Source organism: Octopus sinensis, linkage group LG2 (genome assembly GCF_006345805.1).
Source record: "Octopus sinensis linkage group LG2, ASM634580v1, whole genome shotgun sequence".
NCBI classification, from domain to species: Eukaryota; Metazoa; Mollusca; class Cephalopoda; order Octopoda; family Octopodidae; genus Octopus; species Octopus sinensis.
The window spans coordinates 54315054-54330573 of record NC_042998.1 but is presented as its reverse complement, the minus strand read 5'-3'; the positions used below and the strand labels follow the sequence as shown (position 1 = coordinate 54330573).

General features: G+C 37.9%; 1 protein-coding gene across 2 annotated transcripts in view; it reads left to right on the top strand.

Moving 5' to 3' along the window:
- LOC115224684 (katanin-interacting protein-like) overlaps positions 1-15520 on the top strand; it is a 656564-nt gene that overhangs the window by 419471 nt on the left and 221573 nt on the right. For both annotated transcript variants that reach the window (XM_036513321.1, XM_036513315.1), the window contains exon 30: positions 255-427. In XM_036513321.1, coding sequence (XP_036369214.1) covers positions 255-427 — 173 coding nt within the window. The remainder of the gene's footprint in view (positions 1-254; positions 428-15520) is intronic.

Sequence of the window (15520 nt, the reverse complement as noted above, 5' to 3'; positions counted from 1 at the left end):
TTTTTCGAGTTGAACTTGGGTGATTTCTACCAATGAGGTATTGAAAATCTTTTTGAACGTTGGAAAGAAGTTGTAAACAACAAGGGTCATACATTATTGATTAATTAGTTGTTACTTTTTATTAAACCTTTTCAAAAATTTAAATTTAAAAAAATGGCGAGAACTTAGTTGCCAACCTAATAATTTATTTGTTCGTAAGTTCTCGTTATTTGACACTTATTTTAATTTTGTTGTTGTGATTTGATTATTTTTAGGCTAAAATCGTCCATGTTGAGATTGACGGTCACACAATTTCTCCTCCTGATGGTTATTTGCTAAGAAAAGGTTTAGGCAGCTGTCCATTTGATTTTGGCCAGGAAATTTCCTTTTCATCAACTGGTCATCTCTCATTTGGTTCTAAGAGTCCTAATGCTGTCAAAGATAGAAGGTAATCAATTTTATTAATTTTTTTTGTTTTCTTTTTTCGTTGGGATAGTTTCAAAAAGATTTCTTCTGTTATTCTTTACCTTTTGTTCTTTTACTTGTTTCAGTCATTTGAAAGCAGCCATACTGGAGCATCGCATTTTAGTCTAAGAAATCGACTCCAGGACTTATTCTTTGTAAGCCTGGTACTTATTCTATCAGTCTCTTTTGCCGAGGATGTAAACACATGAACATCAATTATCAAGCAATGATGGGGTGGGGTGACAAACACAGACACAAAGACACACATAAATATATACATACATACATACATACATATATATATGATGGGATTCTTTCAGTTTCCATCTACCAAATCCACTCACAAGGCTTTGGTCAGCCCGAGGATGTAGTAGAAGACACTTGCTCATGGTGTCATGCTGTGGGACTGAACCCAGAACTATGTGGTTGGGAAGCAAACTTCTTCATTCATGGATGTTATGAGCAGGGACAGATTTATGTATAAGCCAATATGAACCATGACCCAGAGGCCCTTTTAACTCAGAGAAGCCTAAAATTTGGTGTTAAAAATTTTTTAATATATTTACAGCACTCAAATAAATGATTTGCAAATTTTTTTACTTGTTTAAATTTAAAAAAAAAAATATTCAGTTCTCTTTTGATTTATCAGTCCTGCAAAATCATAGAGGCCCCTCTAGATCTAAATCTGGCCCAGCTTCTGAAGGACATCAGATGCACTAATAATAAATCATAGCTCAGTGGTTAGAGCATTGGGCTCATAACCTTGAGGTAGTGAGTTCAACTCCTGGACTTGGCTGCGTGTTGTGTTCTTGAGCAAGACACTTTATTTCATTTTGCACCAGTTCACTGAACTGTAGAAATGAGTTGTGATGTCACTGGTGCCAAGCTGTATCAGCCTTTGCCTTTCCCTTGGATAACAGTAGTAGCATAGTGAGGAGAGACTAGTATGCATGGTTGACTGCATGGTATGCATGAGCATCTTTCATAAACAGCCTTGCTCAGACTTGTGCCTTGGAGGGTAACTTTGTAGGTGCAATCCCACTGTTATTCATGACTGAAGGGAGATTTTACCTTTTTACAGATTATAGTCGATATGATAAAATATTCTATAGAAAAAAAAAACAGAAAAAAAACAAAAAGAAAAACGGTGAAGTTTGTATCATTTGGATGAAGTTACGCTTGTTTTTATCGCTCCTGAAATTACAGAGTGAAGTTTCACTTTGAAATGTTTTCCATTTGATCAGTGATTTTGTTTCAGCTGTTCTGAAGCATTTTGCCATCTGTGACTAAGAGCAGTTTTGTACTGCATTGGAGAAGTGATTGACCAAATCGTGCTGAGTAAAGAAAATGTTCTTGCCTGCATATCTCTAGTCTTTTACTTGTTTCAGTCATTGAACTGCAGCCATACTGGGACAACATCTTGAAGGGGTTAGTTGAAAAATTGACCCCAGTACTTATTTTTTAAGTTTGACGCTTATTCTATAGCCAAATTGCTAAGTTATGGGGACATAAACAAACCAATGTGGGTTACCTCCTACTCCCACCCTCTACACATATACAAGGTGTTCCTTTGAGTTTCCGTTCACCAAATCCATTCACAAGGCTTTGGTTGGTCCCAGATATAGTAGAAGACACTTGCTCAAGATACCACACAGTGGGACTAAACCCAGGGCCACATGGCTGGGAACCAAGCTTCTTAACCACACAGCCAATGGAAATAAATATGTATATGTATATACTGAAATATACCTACATATATATATGTGTGTGTGTGTGTGTGTGTGTAAACAGGTTTCAAATTTTGGTACTAGGCCAGCAAGTTTGCAGCAGGGGTTAAATCGATTACATCAACCCCAGTGCTCAACTGATGCTTGTTATATAAAAGCTTGAAAGGATGAAAGACAATGTCAACCTTGGTAGAATTTGCACTCAGGACATAAAAGATGGATGAAATGCCACTAAGCAATTTGCCTGGTGTTCTGACAATTCTGCCAGCTCACTGCCATACACAACTATGTAAATTACTTGTTAATATGTGTAATATGTGAAGGCAATGAGCTGGCACCAGTTGAGTACTGGGGTGAATGTAATTCACTTACCCCTCCCCCCAAATTACAGGCCTTGGACAAAAATTTTACATCAATATGCATAATATGTTTTTAGAATTTGAAATGTATTTATCAGGTCATTAAGAATGAAATATCTGACTTTGAACTGAAAGTTTATTTTACTTTATCTCAACAAAAAGCAATGTAGTTAACCAAAGTATGCACCTAAATTATCAATGCAATTTTGCCATTTTACCAGTAGCTCATTTTTGCTGGCAGCAAAGAATTCTGAAGAGCAAGAGGTGATGAAATCATGAAAGGCTGCTTTTGCATCTTCTTCAGATTTGAAGTTTTTTCCTCACAAAAAGTTGTCTAATATGTGGAAAGCATGATAGTCAGTTGGTGCAAGGTCTGGTGAATATGTTGGATGACAGAGTACTTCAGAGTTCAGTTCTTTTAATGTCAGTAGTGTTCTTTGTGCAACATGTGGTCAAGCATTGTCTTACAAAAGAATTGGCCTGTCTCTATTGACCAATCTCAGTTGTTTAATTGCAAGTTCACTGATCATTTCATCTAGTTGGTTGATATATACATCTGCTGTTATTGACTTACCAGGTCTCACGAATCTGTAGTGGATGACACCAGCACTGGACCACCAAACAGACACCATTAGCTTTTTTTAGTGAATATTCTTTTTTGGATTGTGTTTTGGCACTTTACCTCTATCTAACCACCATGCATATGGTTACTATTGTTGAAAAGAATTCATTTTTCATCACACATGACAATATGATGCAAAGATATTTTGCATTTATGCTGTGACAGCAATGAACTGCAAGTTTCAAGCCAACGTGTCATTTGATGCTTGTTCAGTTCATGTGGTACCCATTTGTTCAGTTTCTTTACCTTGCCATTTTGTTTCAGATGGTCCAATACAGTTGGAATCAAAACATCAAACCTTGCTGCTAACTCACATGTAGTTTGAGATGTATCCGCTTCTACTACAGTTTCCAGCTTATCATTATCCACCTTAGTGTCAGGTCTACCACAGGGTTGATTTTCAAGAGTAAAGTCACCAGACTGGAACTTCTCAAACCATCGACATACAGTGTGCTCTTTGCCACATGTCCACCAAGCACTCATTGATGTTTCAAGCTGTCTGGGATGCATTCATTCCATGACATAACTCATATTCGTTAACGAATTTTTGATCTATCCATGGGTTCACAAAAATTGATTTACAAGAGAAAACTCACACGATAATCAGACACTGTGAAGTGCATTTCAAAAAGTGATGATGTAAGTCTTCACTGTTGTAAAACAAAGAATTGTCAGGATAAAAACATTAAAGTTAATACCTGTCAAACTTGGTGCATAAGAAAATCAAACATTTCATTCTTAATGATCTGATATTTTTCTTTGCCATGAAATACAGATGTCTAGAGACAATTTCCTTTAGATTAGAAGGTTGATGGCTATATAGTGACGTATATAAGGATACTATATTATATAGTATATAAAAATACTATATCATGTAGGATTACAGTCTGGAGCGACTATACATACACCCTTTCTCTTGAAGAAAAGGTGAACCCAACTAATTAATGGCTATTCTCAAGTGATTAAAAAGAAGCAAGCAAGGATTAATTTGAAAGACTCTAAAACTTTATTGCTGTAGTACCATGTAGCTTTTTTAACTGAATTTGTTCATTGGTAGCCACCACAAGAAGCCTTCTGTTGTAACAATTATTTTTGAGTTGTTTGTGAAATTTAAGCTGAAGATGTTTGAAAATGGTATTACATTGTCAGTTGTTGAGATTACAGAAATGAAGTGAGCATTAATATCAGAATAATTAAATTGTAATTGCTGCTTCTGTTGTTTTGACGATAACTGTTTTTGAAGTGAAGAGTAGTTTGTCCACAAGTATTATGAGGCAAATTACAAGTTTGATTTGTCTGTAATGCAAAATGTTTGTTTTTGTCACGCAAAATCATCTCCATCATCATCATTTAACATTTGTTTTCCATGTTGGCATGGGTTGGACTGTTTGACTGAGGTCTGGAGAGCCAGTGGCTGCACCAGACTCTAATCTGATCTGGCAATGATTCTTATTTCTTTATTGTCCACAAGGAGCTAAACACAGAGAGGACAAACAAGGACAGACAAAGGGATTAAGTCGATTACATTGACCGCAGTGCGTAACTGGTACTCAATTTATTGACCCCGAAAGAATGAAGGGCAAAGTCACCACTGAAATACTTAAAATATTGAGTGGTGTAGGTTATGGTCTTGTCACCCGCATTGTAAATCAGGTAGTTCATGAAGGAGTCATACCCAATGACTGGTGTAGCAGTACCATAGTCAACTGCTACAAGGGTAAAGGTGATGCTTTAGATAGAAATAACTTACAGGGGTATCAAATTATTGGATCAGGTGATGAAAGTTACAGAGAAGGTTATAGCCCAACTAATTAGGGCTCTGATAAGGCAACTGCAGGAGAAATATGTAGCCAAAAATAAACCTCTGTACTTGGCTTTTGTTGACTTGGAGAAAGCCTTTGACAGGATCCCCTGATCCCTTATCTGGTGGTCAATGTGGAAACTGGGGATAGACAAGTGGCTGGTAAAAGCTGTACAGGGATGCTGTCAGTAAGGTGAGTGTTGGCTATGAGTATGGTGAAGAATTCCAAGTAGAAAGATCAGTGCTCAGCCCCCTCTTATTCATTATAGTCCTCCAGGTAATAACAAAGGAATTCAAGACAGGTTGCCCCTGAGAGATCCTCTATGCTGATGACCTTACTCTAATAGCCAGTCACTGCGATTCTAGACCTAGCTTCCACACCCTGAACTTCATCTCTAGAAGTTCAGGGTGTGGAAGCTAGGTCTAGAATCGAAGGGTCTTAGAGTTAACCTAACAAAAACCAAAGTCTTAGTAAGTAGGAAGGCTGTCAAAACACAAACCCCTTCAGGTAGATGGCCCTGCTCGATCTGTAGAAAAAGCATGGGTAGAAACTGCATATGATGTACCCACTGTAAGTTATGGACACATAAAAGATGTAGAAATATCAAAGGAAGGTTAACTAGGAAGATAGTTTTTGTGTGTGGCAGATGCAAAATGTTTGTCTTTATCTTTGTCATGTTTATTTTATGATTGATTGATTGATTGATTGATTCTAGTTTCAGCCTATGAGCTGTGGCCATGCTGGGGCACCGCCATTTGGTGTTGCTACTCGGTTTCACTTCATGGAGGCTTTCTAGCAACTGCTATTTGGTGCATGAGAGAGTTCGATGCAGCTGCCCCTCACCTGCCGTGAAGTTGGTTCATCTGGGACACCTGACAGGAAGAGATCCAGCTTCATTTTAAAGACATCTGTATCCACCCCATGCAGGTCTCTCAGGTTCTTCGGGAGGATATTGAAGAGCTGTGGGCCTCGGAAGCCCAGGCTATCACAGAATCTTGTCCTACATCTTGATGGCAGGTTTGGAGTCCTAGGCACCACGCAGTGGCGCCCAGTTCTGGCATTTGCGTAACTCTCGATGCCAAAGTTCAGGACACTTCCCTCCAGGATCTTCCAGATGTATATTATGGCATATCTTTTCCGCCTACGCTCCAGGGAATATAATTTTAATCTCTTGAGTCTTTCCCAGTAGCTTACATTCTGCATAGAGGCTATCTTTGTGTAGCTTCGTTGGATCGCCTCAAGTTCTGTGATCAACTTGACACTGGATGGTGACCATAGCTGAGAGCAATAGTCAAAGTGGCTTAGGACAAGTGTCTTCCAGAGGACCATCATGGTTTCTTGTTCTCTTGTTCTAAAGGTTCTAAGAATCCATCCAGCCAGCCGTCTACATTTCATTGTCAGTTTAGCAACATGTACATGAAAGGTCGCGTCATCACTCATGTGAATACCCAGGTCACGCACTGATTGTGCCTCTGGGATTGCAATCCCTCCGGGTCCAGTGTATTCATTGGGTATTGCATTCAGTTTTGCATGCTGATAGTATAAAGCTTGAAACTTTCCAGCATTGAACTGCATGCTATTCTTTTCAGCCCACTTGTATATTTCATCCAGCTCACATTGCAGGTGTTTAGTGTCCTCAGGGTTCTGTATTGCCTGTGAAACTTTTGTATCATCTGCATAACTTGTGATCGTGGCTCTCTGCGTGGCTGAGGGCATGTCTGAGAGGGCCATTATGAACAGTAGTGGTCCCAGAACAGTGCCCTGCGGAACACCGCTCACTATTTGTGTGTTAATGGAGGTGGCCCCATTGGCTACTACCACCTGACTTCTATCCTTCAGAAAGTCATGAAGCCATTCTCCCAGTTTTCCAACTATGTTGAGATCACGCAGTTTGTGACATATCATTCCATGATCGACTTTATCAAAGGCCTTTGCAAAGTCGAGATATATCACTTCCACATTTGAGTGGTTGAGCAGCCGTTTCAGCACCCAGTCATAGTGTTGTAGGAGCTGAGTTAAACAGCTTCTCCCTGGTCGGAAACCATGTGGGTGTCGGGCAGCAAGTCATTCTCTTCAAGGAAGGTGATCAGCTTCCTTCTGACTATTCGTTCCATGACCTTGCTGATGTGTGAGGTCAGAGAGATAGGTCTATAGTTTTTGGCTTCCGCTCTGCTACCTCCTTTATGAATGGGGCATATTTTACCTTCCTTCAGTTTTCCTGGAAGTTTGCCAGCTGCAAGGAAGCTCTGAAAGAGGAACTGCAGTGGTCTTGCTAGGACTCTCTTACATGCTTTTAGGAGGATTGCCGGGAATCCATCGGGGCCAGTAGCTGAGTCTGTTTTCATTTCATCTATAGCCTTGGTTACATCGTCTTCCTTTATATCGATGTAATCTATTGTCACCGCCTCTGATTTTATATCTGCAGTGGTAAAAAAGTCAGTTGGATTGGTGATTTGGAGATGCCCAAGGGGTGGAGTGAAAACACTCTTGAATTGCTCATTCAGTATTTCACTTACCCTCATTGGTTTTCCTGTAAGTGTGCCATCCTTTTCGAGGAGTGGCCCTATTCTACAGTGCACTGTAGCTGTTTCTTTGGCATACCTGTAGAAAGCTCTGGGGTTAGATTTTATGTTTTCTATAGCCCAGGCTTCTTTGTCTGCTCTTTCTTTTTCATGGAGAGTTGCAGACATTTTTCGATTTCCAACAGTTTTATTTTTAGGCGGGACTTTTCACTGCTTTCAATCTGTTTGTTTAGGCGATTTGAAATTTCGTACGCCGTCTCATTAAAATTTTCCTCTCTCTGGGGATTTTGTTCTTGTGTACAGTGGCCTTTCTCTCTGGGACACATTTGTAGCATATGGCTTGCATTATAGACATGAATTGTTGAAGTTTCACGTCGATGTCTGGCGAGGAGAGACATTTAGGCCAGTTTTGTTTGAGGATCTCTTTCTCAATTTGTTTCCAGTTTGCCTTATGGTAGTTCAAGCTGGAAAGATTTTGAGGGTTTCTTGTAGGCTGCATGTCCGTGCTCTCTTTTGGCCCGTACATGGTCAGCTCTATCATGTTGTGATCCGAGAGTAGTGTCGGTGTCACTTTCACATTATGGATGAGATCCATGTCATTTGTGAAGCAGAGATCCAGTGTGTTACCTGCCCTGGTTGGTTGGAGTATTACCTGCTCCATGTACAGGGTGTTGATGAGGTTCAGGAGGGACCTCGCCTGTCCTCGTTCACATCTTGTCATTCCTGGGAGAGAAAGGCCCTCGGGCTATCTGACATTGGGCAGATTGAAGTCTCCCATAAGAAGCACACCTATGTGTTGTTCTAATGTGGTTAGAATTTCTTCTATTTTTATAAGGCAGTCTTCAAACTTGCCCACATGGCTTGGGGCATCTGGAGGGCGATATGTAGCACACACAACTACATCAAGTTGCCTAATATGTACAATTAGTGTGTCACACACCGAGTTTGAGTATGACAAGAGGACCTGGGGTGTGAGGTCCTCACGGATGTACATAGCAACACCTCCATGACTCCTTTCTTTCCTGTCGGTCCGTAGTACAGCATACTGTGGTATGTGTAACTCCGCATCTGCTATGTCCGGTTTCAGGTGCGTTTCTGTAAGTGCTATGCATAAGGCTTGATTGCATGCAACAAAGTCTCTCAGGAACGGGATCTTTGTCCTGTTACTGAGTGTTTGCAGTCCTCTGATGTTCAGTAGGAGTATCGAGGTGAGGTGTACGTTGTTGCCGGCGGTGTCCATCCTGTGTCTGTTTGCTGTGGTGGTCTGGTATATAGTGGGTAGTCCCACCTGCGGGCTTGGGTTTGATGAAGCCAGGTCAGCTGCTGTACAATCTTTTGTGCCATGCACAAAAAAGATTGTTGCTCAGCAGCTGCTCTTTCGACAACATCATGTTGGCTGTTTGTGGCGCGCACAACATCTGCGTACCTCCGCTTTGGGGCAGGTGGTGCGTGGTCCATCCCTTTTCTTTGTGTTGATGGTTTGTCCATCTGCCTCGTGTCTCTGTGGCAGGGTCCCCGATGTGCAAAGCGGCAGCCTGCACCTTCCTTTCCATGCCAGCAGGAACCTCTCAGGTAGAACATACACACCCATGTGCGCTGTTTGGTTCCATCCTTTGCGGTTCCACTTCTATTCCTGGTTGTTTCACTCTTTAGTCCTGCTTGAGCTTTTTCTTTTCCTTTAGCTCTTCCAGTCCTTCTTTTAGTTCTTCTTCCTCCCTCTACCTCTTCACCGGGTTCTCCGTCTCCATGGCCCTTGCTGCCGGTTGGAGAACTTGCACCTGGGTTCACTTCCCGGGCAGGTTTCTCATTCAAAACCTCCTCCCGGGCGTCCACCAGGTGGGGGTGACTTCTTTCATTGTCTCCATTCTTGCCATCTTTGCCCCGCTCGTTCTCAAAGATAGCATCAAGTGCGCCAATGTGCGACCGTACAAGCGCATATGAGCGCACGAATTCCTGTCTCTTTCGCTCCATCTGAGCCGCTGTCCTCTTGTAGCCTCTGCTCTTCAGCGCAGCCGCAATCACCTCGCTAGGGCTATCTCCGCCGGCGCACTCCCATGCTCGTACGAATAAATCCAGCTCGTCACGTCTCCATGCTCTGGACATGCTGGATAATCCGTCTATCCATTTATCTATCTAATTATGTTCGAGAGAAGACAGGAAGATATTAAGGCTAATTAGAAGATAGAGTACTTGAAAAAGAAATATTAACAATATTAAAGTTTGTGTAAAAACGTTATTTGGGTAAAAACGTTATTTAATCTTAGGCTAATTAGGGGATAGAGTATCTGAAAATGTATTAGCAATATTAATATTATATTAGAGTGTGGCTAAAAACGTTGTTTAATCTTAAGGCTAATTAGGAGATAGAGTATCTGAAAATATATTAGCAATATTAATATTATATTAGAGTGTGGGTAAAAAAACGTTATTTAATCTTAAGGCTAATTTGGAGATAGAGTATCTGAAAATATATTAGCAATATTAATATTATATTAGAGTGTGGGTAATATTAAACGTTATTTAATTTAATCTTAAGGCTAATTAGAAGACAGAGTATCTGAAAAATTATATATACAATATTAAGCAATATTAACCGTTATTTAATTTAATCTTAAGGCTAATTAGACGTTATTAATATTAAACGTTATTTAATTTAATCTTAAGGCTAATTAGAAGATAGAGTATCTGAAAATATATTAGCAATATTAATATTATATTAGAGTGTGGATAAAAACGTTATTTAATCTTAAGGCTAATCAGGAGATAGAGTATCTGAAAATATATTAGCAATGTTAATATTATATTAGAGTGTGGGTAATATTAAACGTTATTTAATTTAATCTTAAGGCTAATTAACAATAATTATTAACAATATTAAACAATATTAAACGTTATTTAATTTAATCCTAAGGCTAATTAACAATAATTATTAACAATATTAAACAATATTAAACGTTATTTAATTTAATCTTAAGGCTAATTAACAGTAATTATTAACAATATTAAACAATATTAAACATTATTTAATTTAATCCTAAGGCTAATTAGACATTATTAATATTAAATGTTATTTAATTTAATCTTAAGGCTAATTAGAAGATAGAGTATCTGAAAAATTATTAACAATATTAAAACAATATTAAACGTTATTTAATTTAATCTTAAGGCTAATTAACAATAATTATTAACAATATTAAACAATATTAAACGTTATTTAATTTAATCCTAAGGCTAATTTGACGGTATCAATATTAAACGTTATTTAATTTAATCTTAAGGCTAATTAGAAGATAGAGTATCTGGAAAATTATTATATCGAGAACAGATATTGAAAATGTAAACAAACAAAATGACGATCGCAACTTTAACTAAGATGTGGGCCTAAGTGAAAGATAAAATAGAATAATAAATAAAATATGAAATAGATGAAATTGATACTTAATCCAACAATGTGGTCTGGATTATTTTTTTGGTTTACGGGATTTTTTTCAGGAGAGATGCTTCTTTTTTCTTTCTTGCAGGAGATAACTTGATTCAGTTATTTTTGCACCATGTGCGTTTCGGCGAAAATGAAAATTACTGTGTATATGTATATATTTATATATATATTTTTAAAAATATTTTTAACCAGAGTGTTGTAGTGATCTCTATGACTTAGAGTTTTACGTTTTGCAACTACAGTGGGTTATTTCGCCGTTCTATGCAAACTTTTTCACAGAGCAAAGGCAATCACGTCTTTCTCTGCTGAAAACGGAACCGTATATATATGTAAACTCTATACTTTGATAATTCTTAATACTGAAGACCTTATGTCAAGTTCTGTTAAAGCTGTTTACTATTAGTTACTGGTGATCTTTGCATGAAGAAAGTTTATCATTTTCGTAATAATAATTGCCTAGCATTTAATCAAACGTGCATGTAAGCCTAAGCTATTTTAATATTAGCATCATTTGAATTATTTCAAACATTTCATCAAAAAACAAAAACATATATCTCTATATATGTATGGAGAACCTTTAAAAAAATCTCCTCTGGTTATGAAAACAATTATTTCTATTTGCATTTGTATACAAACAATTATGTATGTGCAAGTTTAAAACAAACAATTACAATTGCTGCTATTTACATGAAAATTGAGAAATGAATCTTTTGAAGCTGGTTAAAATCACGTTGCTTTTACAGGCTTCATTATATTGTCGATGAAGCCTATTGACAGCTTCATAAGTTGTTTAGAAATCTGAAATTATTTGCTTTCAAACTTAAAAAGGATATGAAATAATAAGAAAGATTTCTGTCATTTAATGTGAAATAATCTAATTAGCGGAAAGAGGGAAGAAAAAAAAATATTGTAAAGCATTTGATTTTCTTCTTTAGAAATCAATTATACACCGCTATGTTTCTTTTCAATCCTTATGGGCATCAAGAAAACGCTAAAATATATTGTGACAGAAAAATCAGAATCTGCAGCTAGGTATATTGATTTAATAGATCCACGTAGAAGATTTAACTGTGCATTTGTTTGTTAATATGTGCTTGCTTTTGAGTGAGTTAAGATGCTTATTCAGAAATCATTTCTACTGCTGAGATTTTGTTAGTTACTCCACTTCCTCATGACCTTCTACTGGCTTGGCTTGGCTTGGCTTCGTGGAATTATGGATCCGAAGGGGATTCAGATTTATATAGGTGTTAGGGGAATTCTACTTGTTGTTCTTTTTATTTCATTTCTTTATGTATTGCTATGATCTAGATGTATTTTCACATTCCTGTTTCTCCTCTGCAAGACAGCTATTCTTTTCTTTAATTTTTCCCTCAATTTGTTTTCCTTCCTTCTCATTTCCCTCTTTGTATTCATCCCTCTATATCTTTCTCTACATGTACAGGTAAATGATGGAGCCTGCCTCTATATGGCTGTTGAAGCTCATAGAAATAACAGCCAAATTTCTCACACATCATACTCTGTTGTCTTAATATAATAAGCACGCAGAAAAGACCCCTTGAATAATATAATCAGGTTATCTCTAAACAGATACAATAATCACGACAGTATCTCTTATCTTAAATCTACTCAACCTAGATAAACCTTGGACTTAACCCGCTACCATTCAGACTATTTTGTCAAATATAATGCTTTTCCATTCACATTGATCATCATCATTCAATGTCTGTGGTCCATGCTAGCATAGATTGGACAGTTTGACCAGGGCTAGTAAGCTGAGGGGCTGCACCAGACTCCAGTCTGATTTGGCATGGCTTCTACAGCTGGATGCCCTTCCAGTTTTTTCACTCGTGGACATTTTTACTCCAATACTTACTGTACATCTCTGTGCATTGCTGTAGAATATCTCACTTCTGTAAAACATATCAGTGAGAATCCAATTAGACAGTCTTTGTATAGTCATTCAATCTGAGAGAAATAGCTGCCAAATCTTCCTCAAATCCGACTCTGCTGTTTTAAAGAAAGAAATGACTTGAGCAATGAAATCATACATATCAAAAATGATGGAATAGTCATGGCAGGAATATCTTTGACCATAGGTCTGTGGAACGAAGGACAAACCTCAGACCTAACAACAGTGACAATGCTAACATGCCAGAAACAGTTATCAAATAATTTGACAATATTTATAAAGCAAACAACTTGCTGTACAAATTAGAATTTCAGTCAAGTTTAATTACTTGTAAACAAACGAGTCATGTAATTATATACGGCAAGTTATGCTTCAATATTAATGTGACAGCTTTGAAGTATGTATCAAAGTCTCAAGAATATATAAAGATACTAAATGTTGATTAACTGTTTGGCATTCATATTACTTTGTCAAATGTAATGTTTATTTATTCACATTGCTTTGAAATCATTATCTTGTAGCTTCAAGATATTAATGATGTGCTTGTTTATTTCTAGAATGTTATTGTAGGGTATGTGTGAGAAGCCAGATCTATTTGGTTCGAACATAAAACTGGTAAAATATTTGGGTTGGATGTAACCAGTGTAAATACCAAAGGACTAAGATTAAAGATCTTCACCAAGGACTTTAAATACTATTTGAATAGTAGATTAACAGATTTCATCAATATTGAATATGTCTTTGGAGATTTGAAACGGTTGTGATTAGTTTCAAATTTTGGCACAAGGCCTGCAGTTTCAGGGTCAGGCTTAGTCAATTACATCAGCTCCAGTGCTCAACTGATACTTATTTCATCAACCCTGAAAGAATGAAATACAAAGTCAACCCCAGCAGAATTTGAACTTACAACATGAAGATGGACAAAATGCCACTAAGCGTTTTGCCCAGTGTTAATGATTCTGTCAGCTCACCTCCTGAAGCAGTTGTAATTAATGATATGTATCGTTAAAATGAGGGTCAGCCAGTTAGAAGAGAAGACATATTTAGATGAAAAACTTTAATGATAATTAGTGCAGTTGTTACAGTTTAACAATTAATTCAATGTCAAAGTGGTGAGAAAGGATCTTCGGACACTGAGCCTAGGTGAGAAAATGGCAAGGGACCGGGAGATGTGGTAATTTGCTGTACTTGATTAGACAAGTCAAGCTTAGTAAAATCACTGTCTTCTATGCATACAGGCTTGTCCTTTCAAGTGCTGGTGGCACCTAAAAAGCACCTCTGTCAGTGCTGTGTAAGCACACCTATGCCGGTGGTACGTGAAAAGCACCCAGCACACTTTGTTAAGTGGTTGGCATTAGGAAGGGCATCCAGTTGTAGAAACCATACCTCAACAGACAGCTTGAGTCTGGACAGCTCCATATCAAACTGTCCAAGCCATGCCAGTATGGAAAGTGGACGTTAAACGATGAAGATGTCACTAAATCTGTATAAAATTATCTAACAGCTGTAGAAACAGAACCTATTAGCTCTGAATAATAAAACTGCAGAAAAAAAAAAGAAGAATGGGAATGCTGCTGATGATGGATGGGGAAAGTAGTTTTTGATTTAGATACGAGACCTGTAGTTTTAAGAGGAGGAGGTTAGTTAATGCCCTCTGCACCACTACTTGACTGATACTTTATTTGATTGACCCCCAAAGGGATGAAAGCAAAGTTTATTTTGGCAGGGCTTTGAACACTGACTATAAGAGCTGAAAAGAAATACTGTGAGGTAGCCTGCTGATGCTCTAACAATCCTGCCTTTATGATGATGATGATGATGATGATGATGCATGTGCGATATGCTGTACTTGAGAAGACCCATGAAGCCAAGGGGAATAATTAGTTGTGGTTGATGCCAGTGTCGTGTAACTGACACATAAAAAGTACCCTTCGAATGTTGGGCTGCACGGAGGCAGTGATGAGTGACAGAGACCTTTTTGTGATCTACCGTGCTTAAGAAGATCTGTCAAGCCAAGTGAGATTGTAGTTGTGGCCAATGCCAGTGTTACATAACTGGAAACTGTGCCAGTGATACATAAAAAGCACCCACTACACTCATGGAGTGGTTGGCATTAGAAAGGGCATCCAGCCATAGAAACCATGCCAGATCAAATGAAAACCTGGTGCACCTCCCCTGCTTATCAGTTTTTAGTCAAACCATCCAACCCATGTCAGTATGGAAAATGGACGTTAAATGATGATGACGAATTTGAAACTTGATTAATCTTTGTTTCTCTCTCTAAACACATGTGTGGAAAGTGTATAACCCTTGTGTGTACGTATGTACATGTCTGCAAGTATTGCCTGTGTGTTTTTGTGCATAGACTTACCATTAGAAGTGTATGCCTCATTTCAAATGCAAATATGTCTTCCTTCTGTATATGCAATGAAGCGACATTTCTTTAATATGTTGCTATAATAAGAAACAAAATTCTCCTGTTAGGAAGGTTCTAGGGAAGAGAAATGCTTAAAGTTATTTTAGGCAAAAGTGGGAAACAGTTTATAACTACGATCAATTATTTCCTCAAAATTTGTGAACAGACAAACAGATTTTGAATTTTAGTAGATTTTATCCTATATCTTTTACTTGTTTCAGACATTAGACTGTGGCCAAGCTGGGGCACTGTCTTGAATTTTTGTACTCAAATGAATCAA